The sequence below is a fragment of the Rhagoletis zephyria genome, unplaced genomic scaffold (genome assembly GCF_001687245.7).
Source record: "Rhagoletis zephyria isolate East Lansing unplaced genomic scaffold, Rhagoletis_zephyria_1.1 Rzeph_scaffold_83010, whole genome shotgun sequence".
Classification (NCBI taxonomy): Eukaryota; Metazoa; Arthropoda; class Insecta; order Diptera; family Tephritidae; genus Rhagoletis; species Rhagoletis zephyria.
Genome location: NW_016240058.1, coordinates 1 through 1062, shown reverse-complemented (window position 1 = coordinate 1062; position 1062 = coordinate 1). Strand labels below are relative to the sequence as shown.

At 45.1% G+C, this 1062-nt stretch overlaps 1 protein-coding gene across 1 annotated transcript; it reads left to right on the top strand.

Moving 5' to 3' along the window:
- Nucleotides 1-127: 127 nt before the first annotated feature.
- On the top strand, nt 128-531 carry LOC108357717 (uncharacterized; the record flags this gene model as incomplete). Its single annotated transcript, XM_017608791.1, has 1 exon — nt 128-531. A coding segment is annotated over exon 1 (404 nt), but the record flags the coding sequence as incomplete, so codon positions are not given.
- Between the last annotated feature and the right edge of the window lie 531 nt (nt 532-1062).

Here is a 1062-nt window from a genome sequence, read left to right as displayed (position 1 = left end):
GAGCTAAATCTACGAAAGGATATATATGTTCATTTATTTGTATGTGCACGGGTGCGATGCATCTTGAATTTGTAGGGGATCTATCGACATCAAGCGTTTCATAAATCGAAGAGGGTATTGCAAGACCATGGTATCTGACAATGGCACGAATTTCGTTGGAGCTGAAAAGGAACTGCGCAACAAGTACGAGCAGTGCATGGCTGATGATGCGCTTCAGTCGTTTTTTGCTGACTCCAATATTGAGTGGCATTTCAACCCGCCGACCGCACCACACATGGGTGGATACTGGGAAACCGGTATCAAACGTATCAAATACCATTTGAAGCGTGTTTTAGGAGATACCTTCCTTTCGTACGNGACCTTTCTTTCGTACGAAGACTTCAGTACACTATTAACTGAAGTGGAAGCTTGCGTTAACTCTCGCCCATTATGTGAAATTTCAACAAATGCTTCCGACCTCGAAGCCTTAACACCTGGACATTTTATTATCGGCGAACCTCTGAAGTCCATCCCAGAACCTGAGGGTCAAGGGTTCTGTGGAAATCTCCATCAGAGGTGGCAATTAATTTCAGAAATGCGACGACATTTTTGGCGTCGTTGGAAAGACGAGTATCTCTTGAGTCTGCAACGTCGCACTAAATGGTTTCGTCCTTCACGTAATNTCTCTGAAGTCCATCCCAGAACCTGTGGGTCAAGGGTTCTGTGGAAATCTCCATCAGAGGTGGCAATTAATTTCAGAAATGCGACGACATTTTTGGCGTCGTTGGAAAGACGAGTATCTCTTGAGTCTGCAACGTCGCACTAAATGGTTTCGTCCTTCACGTAATTTCGAAGAAGGAGATATAGTAGCTATTTTCAACGATCTCACCCCTCCGACTAAGTGGACACTCGCAAGGGTAATTCGGTGTCACTCAGGAGTTGATGGCCGAGTACGTGTTGTTACAGTGAAGACTGCAACCGGGGAATACAAGANAATGATGGCCGAGTACGTGTTGTTACAGTGAAGACTGCATCCGGGGAATACAAGAGACCAATAACGAAATTGTGCCTTCTACCGACTAA